Here is a 12,623-nt window from a genome sequence, read left to right on the forward strand (position 1 = left end):
GAGGAGCGACGTCCTTTTATTGTTGTTTTTTACATGTTGGATTCAAATGTTATTAAATTATTTTCTAACTATAACAAAATGTCTCCTGAGTTTTCATTTTTAGAGGTTAGCTGTGGTGTTCCTCAGGGAAGCGTACTCGGTCCTCTACTGGTTCTGGTTTCCAGTAACAGGACATTCTCTGTGGTCTGTCCAGTATGATGCAGACATGTGTGGCTCCAGAACTTTACCTGTAACTCTTAAAGTCACAGTGGAGAGAAAGAGAGAGGCAGGCACAGACTTCATGAACTATTTCAATAACGTTAACATAAAATGTTGAAGAATTACTTGGATCTCTACTTCAGTTAAAGTAGTAAATACTGCATTCTGGATATTACTCAAGTAATTAATTATTTCAGTAAGTACATATATTGTTTAAAAATGACCGACTATATCTGACTGAGCTTCTGAGCCTCTTAAAACGTGTCAAGAGGTCACGTGATAACCACCATCCATGAAGTAAAAGGATGTAGAGAGGACGGGCATCAGCAGGAGCAGCACCGGCTCCAGACAGCCGCCATCCATGGACGCACCGAGGCTCCCGGAAAGATTTTGAGTTGGTAATGTGCATTGACGAGACGTGAATTCATCCAGACGGAGAGAGGAGCTCAGTGTATCCTAAGATGCCCCCAGCTGTCTTGGCCCATAGCAGCATATCTAGAGGCTAGAGCAGAGCTAACCTGAGCCAGGCCTAACTATAAGCTCTGTCAAAGATGAACGTCTTAACCTAAATGAGGTAAATGTGTCTGCCCCCCGGACTGAAAGAAGAAGCTGGTTCCACAGAAGAGGAGCTTGATACCTGAAGGTTTTAGCCCCCATCCTACTTTTTAAGATTATAGGAACCACAAGTAACCCTAAAATATAGTACTATGATCTCTGTAGTGGGGTAATATGGTACTATGATCTCTCTAGTGGGGTAATATGGTACTATGATCTCTCTAGTGGGGTAATATGGTACTATGATCTCTCTAGTGGGGTAATATGGTACTATGATCTCTCTAGTGGGGTAATATGGTACTATGATCTCTCTAGTGGGGTAATGTAGTACTATGATCTCTCTAGTGGGGTAATATAGTACTATGATCTCTGTAGTGGGGTAATATGGTACTATGATCTCTCTAGTGGGGTAATATGGTACTATGATCTCTCTAGTGGGGTAATGTAGTACTATGATCTCTCTAGTGGGGTAATGTAGTACTATGATCTCTCTAGTGGGGTAATATGGTACTATGATCTCTCTAGTGGGGTAATATAGTACTATGATCTCTCTAGTGGGGTAATATAGTACTATGATCTCTCTAGTGAGGTAATATAGTACTATGATCTCTCTAGTGGGGTAACATGGTACTATGATCTCTCTAGTGAGGTAATATAGTACTATGATCTCTCTAGTGGGGTAACATGGTACTATGATCTCTCTAGTGGGGTAATATAGTACTATGATCTCTCTAGTGGGGTAATATAGTACTATGATCTCTCTAGTGGGGTAACATGGTACTATGATCTCTCTAGTGGGGTAATATGGTACTATGATCTCTCTAGTGGGGTAACATGGTACTATGATCTCTCTAGTGGGGTAACATGGTACTATGATCTCTCTAGTGGGGTAATATGGTACTATGATCTCTCTAGTGGGGTAACATGGTACTATGATCTCTCTAGTGGGGTAATATGGTACTATGATCTCTCTAGTGGGGTAACATGGTACTATGATCTCTCTAGTGGGGTAATATGGTACTATGATCTCTCTAGTGGGGTAATATAGTACTATGATCTCTGTAATATGGTACTGGGAGCTCCTTAAGATATGACGGTGCATCACCAGTTGAGGCTTTATAGGTTTAGGAGAATGACGTTAAATGTGATTCCAGATGTTACAGGAAGCCAGTGGAGAGCAGGTAATACAGATGTACAGTAGTGTGATCTCTCTTCCTAGTCCTCATTGGTACACAATCAGGTCTAACAACACCAGAACAGAGACAAGTCCTTTATCAGCAATAAGGTCTAAGAGGACCAGAGACAAGTCCTTTATCAGCACTAAGGTCTAACAAGACCAGAGACAAGTCCTTTATCAGCAATACGGTCTAACAGGACCAGAGACAAGTCCTCTATCAGCACTAAGGTCTAACAGGACCAGAGACAAGTCCTTTATCAGCACTAAGGTCTAACAAGACCAGAACAGAGACAAGTCATTTATCAGCACTAAGGTCTAACAGGACCAGAGACAAGTCCTTTATCAGCACTAAGGTCTAACAAGACCAGAACAGAGACAAGTCCTTTATCAGCAATAAGGTCTAACAGGACCAGAGACAAGTCCTTTATCAGCACTAAGGTCTAACAAGACCAGAGACAAGTCCTTTATCAGCACTAAGGTCTAACAGGACCAGACAAGAGACAAGTCCTCTATCGGCTCTGTCTCTGTGCTATGATGCTTTCTGAATCCTGACTAAAAGTCCTGAAATAAAGGATTTTGAATAACTGTACATGAATGTCTGCTCCTCCTCCTGCGGGTGTTTTCTCCTCCAGGTCTGGTTCAACAACTCAAAGGAGGATGTACTCTGGTATTTCCGACGACTCCTTCACCGTGAAACATTGAATAGAAGGAAGCGCTGCTCGCTGACTTTTCCTCCCCACGAACACTCACTTCCTCTGCTCGTCCAGAGCTGCAGCACGCATGAAGGAACATGGACGCCCTGCTGCTGCTCTTACTACTGGGACCAGGCTGTGTGTGTAAGTACTGCACCGACCATGGGGCGGCCCGGGTCTGTTCTGGTCTGTTCTGGGTCTGTACTGGGTCTGTACTGGTTCTGTACTGTGTCTGTTCTGGGTCTGTACTGGGTCTGTACTGGTTCTGTTCTGTTCTGGGTCTGTACTGGTTCTGTTCTGGGTCTGTACTGGGTCTGTTCTGGAGCTGGTCTGGATCTGGGTCTGGGTCAGAGATGTGTTGATCCGTGTGATCTGCAACAAACTGATTTAAAACATCTTCAGGTTACAAAGTAAAGACAAAGTACTTACGAGTACCAAGCAGTACTACATGTACTCAATGTACTAAATGTAATAATTGAATATATATACACACAGCGAGTAAAATATGTATTGAACATGTCACTGTCATGAGAGTAAGAGTGAGAACATACAACATGTAGAGCGTCATGAGAGTGAGAACATACAACACGTAGAGCGTCATCAGAGTGAGAACATACAACATGAGAGTAAGAACATACAACACGTAGAGCGTCATGAGAGTGAGAACATACAACACCTAGAGCGTCATGAGAGGGAGAACATACAACATGTAGAGCGTCATGAGAATGGGAACATACAACACATAGAGCGTCATGAGAGTGAGAACATACAACATGTAGAGCGTCATGAGAATGGGAACATACAATACATAGAGCGTCATGAGAGTGAGAACATACAACATGTAGAGCGTCATGAGAGTAAGAACATACAACATGTAGAGCGTCATGAGAGTGAGAACATACAACATGTAGAGCGTCATGAGAATGGGAACATACAACACGTAGAGCGTCATGAGAGTGAGAACATACAACACGTAGAGCGTCATCAGAGTGAGAACATACAACATGAGAGTAAGAACATACAACACGTAGAGCGTCATGAGAGTGAGAACATACAACGTGTAGAGCGTCATGAGAGTGAGAACATACAACATGTAGAGCGTCATGAGAGTGAGAACATACAACATGTAGAGCGTCATGAGAATGGGAACATACAACACGTAGAGCGTCATGAGAGTAAGAACATACAACACGTAGAGCGTCATGAGAGTGAGAACATACAACATGTAGAGCGTCATGAGAGTGAGAACATACAACATGTAGAGCGTCATGAGAATGGGAACATACAACACGTAGAGCGTCATGAGAGTGAGAACATACAACATGTAGAGCGTCATGAGAATGGGAACATACAACACGTAGAGCGTCATGAGAGTGAGAACATACAACATGTAGAGCGTCATGAGAGTGAGAACATACAACACGTAGAGCGTCATGAGAGTGAGAACATACAACACGTAGAGCGTGATGAGAGTGAGAACATACAACACGTAGAGCGTCATGAGAGTGAGAACATACAACATGTAGAGCATCATGAGAATGGGAACATACAACACGTAGAGCGTCATGAGAGTGAGAACATACAACATGTAGAGCGTCATGAGAGTGAGAACATACAACACGTAGAGCGTCATGAGAGTGAGAACATACAACACGTAGAGCGTGATGAGAGTGAGAACATACAACACGTAGAGTGTCATCAGAGTGAGAACATACAACATGTAGAGCATCATGAGAGTGAGAACATACAACACGTAGAGCGTGATGAGAGTGAGAACATACAACACGTAGAGCGTCATCAGAGTGAGAACATACAACATGAGAGTAAGAACATACAACACGTAGAGCGTCATGAGAGTGAGAACATACAGCATGTAGAGCGTCATGAGAGTGAGAACATACATGTAGAGCGTCATGAGAGTGAGACCTCTTTTCACGACCTTTGCTTTGCGTAATCTTTTCAAAATATTCACTATACACTATCATATAAATAATATATATATATAATTAACACTAGGGGGCGCTGTAGTCGGAGCATCACGGAAGTTCAATCCTTCGCCATGAACGAATAAAACGATAACTCCACATCATCAGATGCTTTCTAGATTTCACATGTCTGATGGGGCTCCAGGCCTGAAGACATGCAGTCTAATTTTTAATTAGAGTCATAGCGCCACCTCATGGTAACAGGAAGTAAAATGTTCTATAGTTTTGCTTCTCTTAGTAGGTCAGGACCTCTAATGGATCGATCATTGGTCCAGATGGAATGATCCGCCTGTTCGTGACCCCGTGCTCTAAAACGTACCAGAAGCCGGTCATTTTGAGTTTTGTGTGATTTTTACTTCTTTTTTTTTCAAATCCAAATGGCCATGGTTTGCCAGTAGGTGGCGCTCTGTCTATGAGTTAATATTGGCATGCAGAAGTCTTCAAGCCATGACTCGCATGAAGCATGTTAACTTTGGAACACTTTTGACAAAGTACAGTGAGGTTACAGCTTGTTGTTTGATCAAGAACCAGATGGCGTCCAGCGATTGCCGCTCACAGCTCATTTCTCTTGAATGTTGCTTGGAGAGCTGGCGTCATGACATCACTTCCTGTCAGCTCCTGTAACTGGACTCAATCTCTCATTTCTTTCATTTGTCTTTGTGAAAGAATAAAGTGAAATCCTGAAGTTTACCTGACAGGCTACCCGCTAAACATCAGCGTCTCTCAACAGGAAGTCAGCGAGTTCACACTTCCTGTCATTGTTTGTTCCCTCAGTCCGACAGGAAGAACGTCAGAGCTGTGCTTCCTGTGTCCTTCATCTCTCCTCTTCGTGTTCTGTGCAGATACATAGTCATAAAGTCACGGTGGAGCTCTCAAATATGGAAATTAAACACGCCCCTTTTTGGTTTAATGTTCAAGAAGTCCAGGTTTTCCTGACTCCTCCTGTTCTGCATGCTTCTGTCAGAGTGAAGCAACGTGCTGCATGTCTCTGTTTACATGTTAAATGGTTGCAGTGCATCAATACTTTCATTTCTCATGCTGATGAAGTTCCTGCTCGTTGCGTGAATGGAAGACCTTCTCACCCAATGAGGGGCCGTCCTGTTGTACTGGTTTAAACAAACACAGCAAGTGAGACCAAGATGGGAAGTGAACTTTATTGGTTCAGAGCTTGTCTCTTGAAAAGGTCTCAGAAATAAAGTACAACTGAACAAGGTTAAACCTTATTTAGGACACGCCCACACCGCTGCTCTTCATCTACAGAATGATTAAATGTAGTCTTGTTCTCCTCTTTCAGGCACCGCTTCAGTCTTCTCTCCACCGCAGGGACCGCCCAGCACCGTCTTCACCGTCACTCATCCTGCCGCAACCGCCATGAACCCACGAGCATCCGCCTCAGTGAACTCCCGCCGGAGCGCCAGAGCCGCCGTGTCCTCAGGAGGTCACAGTTCAACCAGCGACGGAGCCTCAACGTATGTGAGCGACATCATCCAACCTCCGACCAGGAGCTCGGAGGCAGCAGACTTCATTCCGGATGTTTCTACTTCAGTCCCTGAGCTGTCGGCTCCAACCGGCAGCCATTTTGTTTCATGGAGTCCGGGCGCATTCGCCTCAAGCCGATCCACTGACTCAACAAATGTTCTTCAAACAGGGACCTCCACATCCTCAACGAGCAATGATCCAGAGTCTGAAACAGCAGCTGTGACTCTGGTTTCCTCCACAGTTTCCTTAGAGACTACTGACCTTCTGGGCACCTCCAAGGTCACGGTCTCTGAGGTCAGCGACAGGTCTGAAGTCACGCCTGAAGTCACATGTAAGGTCACGTCTGAGGTCAGCGACAGGTCTGAAGTCACGCCTGAAGTCACATGTAAGGTCACGTCTGAGGTCACGTCTGAAGTCACATCTGGAGTCACGCCTGAGGTTACGTCTGAGGTCTCTTCTGAAGTCACGTCTGAGGTCACGTCTAAAGTCACGCCTGAGGTCACGTCTGAGGTCACGTCTAAAGTCACGTCTGAGGTCACGTCTGAGGTCACGCCTGAGGTCACGTCTGAGGTCACGTCTGAAGTCACATCTGAAGTCACGTCTGAGGTCACGTCTGAGGTCACGCCTGAGGTCACGTCTGAGGTCACGTCTGAAGTCACGTCTGAAGTCACATCTGGAGTCACGCCTGAGGTTACGTCTGAGGTCTCTTCTGAAGTCACGCCTGAGGTCACGTCTGAAGTCACGTCTGAAGTCACATCTGGAGTCATGCCTGAGGTCACACCTGAGGTCATGTCTGAAGTCACGTCTGAGGTCACGCCTGAGGTCACGTCTGAGGTCACGTCTGGAGTCACATCTAAGGTCACGTCTGAAGTCACATCTGGAGTCACATCTGAGGTCACGCCTGAGGTCACGTCTGAAGTCACGCCTGAGGTCACGCCTGAGGTCATGTCTGTGGTCACGTCTGAGGTCACGTCTGAGGTCACGCCTGGAGTCACATCTGAGGTCACATCTGGAATCACACCTGAGGTCACGTCTGAGGTCACATCTGAGGTCACATCTGAGGTCACATCTGGAGTCACATCTGAAGTCACATCTGAAGTCACATCTGAGGTCACGTCTGAAGTCACATCTGAAGTCACATCTGGAGTCACGTCTGAGGTCACGTCTGAAGTCACATCTGGAGTCACGTCTGAAGTCACGTCTGAGGTCACGTCTGAAGTCACATCTGGAGTCACGTCTGAAGTCACGTCTGAGGTCACATCTGAAGTCACATCTGGAGTCACGTCTGAGGTCACGTCTGAAGTCACATCTGGAGTCACGTCTGAAGTCACGTCTGAGGTCACGGCTGAGGTCACGTCTGAAGTCACATCTGGAATCACGTCTGAAGTCACATCTGGAATCACGTCTGAGGTCACGTCTGAGGTCACGTCTGAGGTCACGTCTGAAGTCACATCTGAGGCTACTGTTGGTTTCCCTGCATCTAGCATTGCTGCTCGTGTGCTCTCCACAGTGGACATGATGTCTACATCCGTCATAGAGACGCTTCCTCCATCAACACGTAAACATCCGACCACCATTTCTCAAACCTCAGCCACAATAATCCCGTCGCCACCGATTGTCTCCACTGTTCATTCAGAAGGTGCTCGACCAACATCTCCAGGAAGGACCCCCACCTCAACCACACCTGTAACCACACCTGTAACCACGACCGCACCTTCAATCACGGAAACTGCAGCCATGATGACCACAGTCACGACAACAACCATCACTCCACCCACCACCTCAACCAGTAAAACCATCAAAACCACTCCACCCACCACCTCAACCAGTACAACCATCAAAACCACTCCACCCACCACCTCAACCAGTAAAACCATCAAAACCACTCCACCCACCACCTCAACCAGTACAACCATGAAAACCACTCCACCCACCACCTCAACCAGTACAACCATCAAAACCACTCCACCCACCACCTCAACCAGTACAACCATCAAAACCACTCCACCCACCACCTCAACCAGTACAACCATCAAAACCACTCCACCCACCACCTCAACCAGTACAACCATCAAAACCACTCCACCCACCACCTCAACCAGTACAACCAGTACAACCTCTGTTACTCCAACAAGAAGAGCAACTCCACCTCAGCCGACGACACATGTAAGTGTTTATTTACTATTAAATAATGCCATGGTGCCAATCAACTCGTCAACTAATCAATAACGTGTGTATATATGTATATATATGGGTTAGGGTTATATATATATATATATATATATATATATATATATATATATATATATATATATATATATATATATACATATATATATATATATATATATATATATATATATATATATAATATAATATATAACATTACATAATAGATATAATATATAGCTGCTCTATGATTGGATAACTCTTGTGTATACCAGTAGATGTGTCTGTAGGTGTGTTTGTAGGTGTGTATGTAGTTGTGTTTGTAGGTGTGTATGTAGGTGTGCCAGTAGGTGTGTCTGTAGGTATGTCTGTAGGTGTGTCTGTATATGTGTCGGTAGGTGTGTCCGTAGGTGTGCATGTAGGTGTGTCTGTAGGTGTGTACACTGGTGTGTCTGTAGGTGTGTCCGTAGGTGTGCATGCAGGTGTGTCTGTAGGTGTGTATGTAGGCGTGTGTGTAGGTGTGTCTGTATGTGTGTCTGTATATGTGTATGTAGGTGTGTATGTAGATGTGTCTGTAGGTGTGTATGTAGGTGTGTCTGTAGGTGTGTTTGTATGTGTGTCTGCTGGTGTGTCTGTTGGTGTGTATGTATGTGTGTCTGTAGGTGTGTCTGTAGGTGTGTCTGCTGGTGTGTCTGTTGGTGTGTATGTATGTGTGTCTGTAGGTGTGTCTGTTGGTGTGTCTGTAGGTGTGTCTGTTAGTGTGTATGTAGGTGTGTATGTATGTGTGTCTGTAGGTGTGTCTGTAGGTGTGTCTGCTGGTGTGTCTGTTGGTGTGTATGTATGTGTGTCTGTAGGTGTGTCTGTTGGTGTGTATGTATGTGTGTCTGTAGGTGTGTCTGTTAGTGTGTATGTAGGTGTGTATGTAGGTGTGTCTGTAGGTGTGTCTGTAGGTGTGTCTGTTGGAATATGCTTGACGTGCTTGGTGTGAACGCAGCATGAGTCTGGAAGTGGATCTTAAACTCCGGCTTCAGAGGCAAAAACCACCAAAATCTTACAGTGCTCAGAGGAAAGAACTTTCCCAGCTCCTCCCATCAGGACACCATCTTTGGCCGGGTCCAGATAGAAGAAGAAGAAGAAGAAGAAGAAGAAGAAGAAGAAGAAGAAGAAGAAGAAGAAGAAGAAGAAGAAGAAGAAGAAGAGAAATTAAGTCAATGGACTAAACCCAGGCCTCTCAGGCTCACCTGTGGTGACGTCACTTCCTGTTTCAGGGTTCCTGCTGCTCTGTAAACTTCACTGACGTCAGCTCCAGCTCCAGTTCCGTCACGGTGACGTTCACCACCGCCGGCATCTCCTGCACCTTCAGTCTGACCGCTGATGGAGACTCACGGGCCGAGGCTTCTGGTTGTGACCTGGATGGAGAGTCCGGGAACAGCTTCACCTGTCGGATCCCGGGTCTGGATCCCGGAACCTTGTACCGTTTAACGGTGATGTCCAAGGAGGACGGAGAGAAGAGTCACGTGTCTGTGCGCACAGGTGAGTTGAAATATCTTACCTATCACATGCTACCTATAACATGTCACCTGAAACATGTCATCTATCCCCTGTCACTTGTCCCCTGTCCCCTGTCACATGAAACCTGTCACAAATCCCCTGTCACATGTCACCTGTCACCTGTCACATGTCCCCTGTCACATGTGCCCTGTCATCTGTCACATGTCACATGTCCCCTGTCACATGTCACATGTCCCCTGTCACATGTCCCCTGTCACCAGTCCCCTGTCACATGTCACCTGTCACCTGTCACATGTCACATGTCACCTGTCACATGTCACCTCTCCCCTGTCACCTATCACCTGTTACCTGTCACATGTCACCTGTCACATGTCACCTGTCACATGTCACATGTCCCTGTCCCCTATCACTTGTCACCTGTCCCCTATCACTTGTCACCTGTCACATGTCACATGTCCCCTGTCACCAGTCCCTGTCACATGTCACATGTCCCCTGTCACCAGTCCCTGTCACATGTCACATGTCCCCTGTCACCAGTCCCTGTCACATGTCAAATGTCCCCTGTGACCAGTCCCCTGTCACATGTTACATGTCCCTTGTCACCTATCACCTGTTACCTGTCACTTGTCACATGTCCCCTGTCCTCTGTCACCTGTCCCGTCACATGTCACCTGTCACATGTCACCTCTCCCCTGTCACCTATCACCTGTTACCTGTCACATGTCCCCTCTCACGTGTCACTTGTCACATGTCACCTGTCACATGCCACCTGTCCCCTGTCACCTGTTACCTGTCCCCTGCCACGTTTTTTTAGTTTCTAGACATGGACATTGTTAGTTTCTATTGTTGGACATTCTTACGCAACAGGACGCAGGGTGTCCTCAGGGTGTCCTCAGAGTATCCTCAGAGTATCCTCAGAGTGTCCTCAGAGTGTCCTCAAGGGTGTCCTCAGAGTGTCCTCAGAGTGTCCTCAAGGGTGTCCTCAGAGTGTCCTCAGGGTGTCCTCAAGGGTGTCCTCAGAGTGTCCTCAGAGTGTCCTCAGGGTGTCCTCAGGGTGTCCTCAGAGTGTCCTCAAGGGTGTCCTCAAGGGTGTCCTCAGGGTGTCCTCAGAGTATCCTCAGAGTGTCCTCAGAGTGTCCTCAAGGGTGTCCTCAGAGTGTCCTCAGAGTATCCTCAGAGTGTCCTCAAGGGTGTCCTCAGAGTGTCCTCAGAGTATCCTCAGAGTGTCCTCAGAGTGTCCTCAAGGGTGTCCTCAGAGTGTCCTCAGGGTGTCCTCAAGGGTGTCCTCAGAGTGTCCTCAGGGTGTCCTCAGGGTGTCCTCAGAGTGTCCTCAAGGGTGTCCTCAAGGGTGTCCTCAGAGTATCCTCAGAGTGTCCTCAGAGTGTCCTCAAGGGTGTCCTCAGAGTATCCTCAGAGTGTCCTCAGAGTGTCCTCAAGGGTGTCCTCAGAGTGTCCTCAGAGTGTCCTCAGAGTGTCCTCAAGGGTGTCCTCAGAGTGTCCTCAGAGTGTCCTCAGAGTGTCCTCAAGGGTGTCCTCAGAGTGTCCTCAGAGTATCCTCAGAGTGTCCTCAGAGTGTCCTCAGAGTGTCCTCAGGGTGTCCTCAGAGTGTCCTCAGGGTGTCCTCAGAGTGTCCTCAGAGTGTCCTCAGGGTGTCCTCAGAGTGTCCTCAGAGTGTCCTCAAGGGTGTCCTCAGAGTGTCCTCAGAGTGTCCTCAGAGTGTCCTCAGGGTGTCCTCAGAGTGTCCTCAGAGTGTCCTCAGAGTGTCCTCAGGGTGTCCTCAGAGTGTCCTCAGAGTGTCCTCAGGGTGTCCTCAGAGTGTCCTCAGGGTGTCCTCAAGGGTGTCCTCAGGGTGTCCTCAGAGTGTCCTCAGGGTGTCCTCAGAGTGTCCTCAGAGTGTCCTCAGGGTGTCCTCAGGGTGTCCTCAGGGTGTCCTCAGAGTGTCCTCAGAGTGTCCTCAGAGTGTCCTCAGGGTGTCCTCAGAGTGTCCTCAGAGTGTCCTCAGGGTGTCCTCAGAGTGTCCTCAGGGTGTCCTCAGAGTGTCCTCAGGGTGTCCTCAGAGTATCCTCAGGGAGGAAACATTATGATAAACAAGTCACAGTTCAGTGTCGTGATCTTTCTCCTCTTTCGGCCTCCGCCTCTCTTTTCTTTTTGTGTCCAACTCCATGAAAACTTCTTTCAGACAATCTTTTCAACCTTGACACACACACACACACACACATATCCTTTGTGTGTATATATATATGTATATATATATATATATATATATATATATATATATATATATATGTATATATATATATATATATATATATATATATATATATATATATATATATATACACGAAAATGCACATAAAATGCGTTCGCTTCTGTCTTGTCTTAGACCCAGTCGGTCCGGCTCAGCTGGAGGTCCAGCTGGACCAGGTTCAGACTCAAAGCCAGTCTGCGGTCCACAGAGGTTCCCCGGGTCTGCAGGTGTTCTGGTCTCACTCTGCAGGTCTAGTGGATTGGTACGACGTGACTCTGGAGGACTCCGGCTCCGGAAACACCCTCAGCACCAGAGTCATGGATTCTGCCGTCCCCCGGTCTGGTTTCAGCTCTCTGGTCCCCGGGACGTCCTACACCGTCAGCGTGGTGGCTTCATCCGGGAATAAGACCGCCCCACCTGTCCACAGGAGGGCCTCCACCCGTGAGACACACCTGCACACATGAACCACCTGTCTGTCCTCTAGACATGAACCACCTGTCTGTCCTCTTGTCTGTCCTCTAGACATGAACCACCTGTCTGTCCTCTTGTCTGTCCTCTAGACATGAACCACCTGTCTGTCCTCTTGTCTGTCCTCCAGCTCCGTCGTC

General features: G+C 47.0%; 1 protein-coding gene across 1 annotated transcript; it reads left to right on the forward strand.

The window, feature by feature from the left end:
• The first annotated feature begins 2,714 nt into the window (after positions 1-2,714).
• LOC137799693 (mucin-3A-like) lies at positions 2,715-12,585 on the forward strand. The gene is made up of 4 exons (XM_068596488.1): positions 2,715-2,766; positions 5,902-8,252; positions 9,524-9,788; positions 12,151-12,585. Exons 1-4 carry the CDS (start codon positions 2,721-2,723, stop codon positions 12,477-12,479), a joined length of 2,991 nt encoding a protein of 996 aa, XP_068452589.1. The 5' UTR covers positions 2,715-2,720; the 3' UTR covers positions 12,480-12,585.
• The last annotated feature ends 38 nt before the right edge of the window (positions 12,586-12,623 follow it).

This window comes from Clinocottus analis, unplaced genomic scaffold (assembly GCF_023055335.1).
Source record: "Clinocottus analis isolate CAN_PGR_092001 unplaced genomic scaffold, fCliAna1.0.p SCAF_38, whole genome shotgun sequence".
Lineage (NCBI taxonomy): Eukaryota > Metazoa > Chordata > Actinopteri > Perciformes > Cottidae > Clinocottus > Clinocottus analis.